Source organism: Mandrillus leucophaeus, unplaced genomic scaffold, assembly GCF_000951045.1.
Source record: "Mandrillus leucophaeus isolate KB7577 unplaced genomic scaffold, Mleu.le_1.0 Scaffold183, whole genome shotgun sequence".
Classification (NCBI taxonomy): Eukaryota; Metazoa; Chordata; class Mammalia; order Primates; family Cercopithecidae; genus Mandrillus; species Mandrillus leucophaeus.
The window spans coordinates 2,493,785-2,495,670 of NW_012101843.1; the positions used below are offsets into that span (position 1 = coordinate 2,493,785).

General features: G+C 37.4%; 1 protein-coding gene across 5 annotated transcripts in view; it reads right to left on the reverse strand.

Annotated features, from left to right (window-relative positions):
• Positions 1-1,886, reverse strand: part of UBXN8 (UBX domain protein 8) — a 33,711-nt gene that overhangs the window by 19,653 nt on the left and 12,172 nt on the right. For 4 of the 5 annotated variants that reach the window (XM_011977722.1, XM_011977725.1, XM_011977724.1 and 1 more), the window contains one exon: positions 213-283. In XM_011977722.1, coding sequence (XP_011833112.1) covers positions 213-283 — 71 coding nt within the window. Of the gene's footprint in view, positions 1-212; positions 284-1,803; positions 1,881-1,886 lie in introns of those variants that run through there. The other variant, XM_011977726.1, reaches the window with a different exon arrangement.

Below are 1,886 nucleotides of genomic sequence, written 5' to 3' on the forward strand. Positions count from 1 at the left end.
ACCACTGCTTTCCAGCCTAGGTGACACAGTGAGACTCCATTTCGAAAACAAATAAGTAACATAAAATGGTCAAGTTTATGTCACATGAATTTGACCTCAATATATTTTTTTTAAATCTTAGCACAAACACAGAAGCAACAGACCTTAATTTTAATTGCCTCAGAGATTTCTGTATTTCTCTATGCATAAAGTCTCTAAAAATTCTGGCTTACCTTCTCTCCTTGTGCCTCTTGTTGTTTTTTTCTCACAAGTTTTTGTCTTTTCTCATTCTTTTCTTCTTCTTCTAAGACATCAAAACATGAAAGTGCTTTTTACTTTCCAAATATCTCATTTGAAGTATAACCAATCAAATAATTTATCAAAAAAAAGAAAAAAAATCTGAAGTCTATGGTTGGGAGACCCTAATATATCACACTGTCATTTACGTTTGGGTTGAATAGTATAACCTTTTAGGATTATGGTTTTATTCATAGTTAATTTGAAAGGGCTATACATTCAACACTGGTCACTTTCCTTTTATTTACTTACATTTAAATAAACAGTGAAAACACAATGTACCAAATTCACTAAAGACAAGCTTCTTCCTAGTAGCACAGAAAATATGTAGTTTTTGGTTTTAAGATTCACCTGTTCTGAGACTAAGTACAATATTATTTCAAAAGGCTTCTACAACTTACAAACTTTTGCTTATCAAAAATGAAACAGGCTGGGTGAAGTGGGTCAAACCTGCAATCCCAGCATTTTGGGTGACTGACGCAAGTGGATCACTTGAGCTCAGGAGCTAGAGACCAGCCTGGGCTACATGGCGAAATCCCACCTCTACAAAAACTACAAAAATTAGCCAGATGCAGTGGTACACACCTGTAGTCCCAACTACTTGGGAAGCTCAGGCGAGAGGATCACTTGAGCCTGGGAGGAGGAGGCTGCAGTGAGCCAAGATCATGCCACTGCATTCCAGCCTGGGTGACAGAGCGAGACTCTGTCTCAAATTTAAAAACCAAAAGCAAGCATGATTTCCTAAAATTAAAAACATTTACATATAAAAGACAAAGGTGTCTAAGTAAAAACTGCTAGAATGGAACAAAAAATTAGGATGAAAAGCCTTTCAAGATTAATGGTAGATCGGCAGGGCGTGGTGTCTCATGCCTGTGATCCCAACTTCGGGAGGCTGAGGCGGGCGGATCACGAGGTCAAGAGATCAAGACCATCCTGGCAAACATGGTGAAGCCCCATCTCTACTAAAAATACAAAATTTAGCTAGGCATGGTGGTGCATGCCTGTAGTCCCAGCTACTTGGGAGGCTGAGACAGGAGAATCGCTTGAACCCAGGAGGCAGAGGTTGCAGTGAGCCAAGATTGCGCCACTGCACTCCAGCTGGTGACAGAGCGAGACTCCATCTCCAAAAAAAAAAAAAGGTTAATGATAGATACATTCACTCTGTAGAACAGCTCATAAACTGTAGGTATCAAACGGCAGTTAAGCAACACAAACACACAATTTAAAATTAGGGAATTTACCATATAACAACTTAGAAATGATATAGCTTAAAAACACATATATATGAGAAAAATGTACAATTTCTCATAAAAATGTTGGGATATAGTCCATGCAAAGCCATCATCACTAATTTTTAAAAACCACACACAAAAAAATCACGACTAAAGTTGTGATGATTACTCTCCCTGAAACTACACATCACAAATTAGTAGTAAAATGGTTCTTACTGTGCAAAGTTCTAGAATAAATAAAGGAAAGAAATTTGAGTAGAATGGCATAAAAGGGTAGCATAAATAATAAACTTACCCTTCAGATAAACTTGGGAAGATTTAAATGAGTTAAGCCATGAGGTAGTCACAGAAATAATTAAAGTAAGAAGAGCAAGCAGT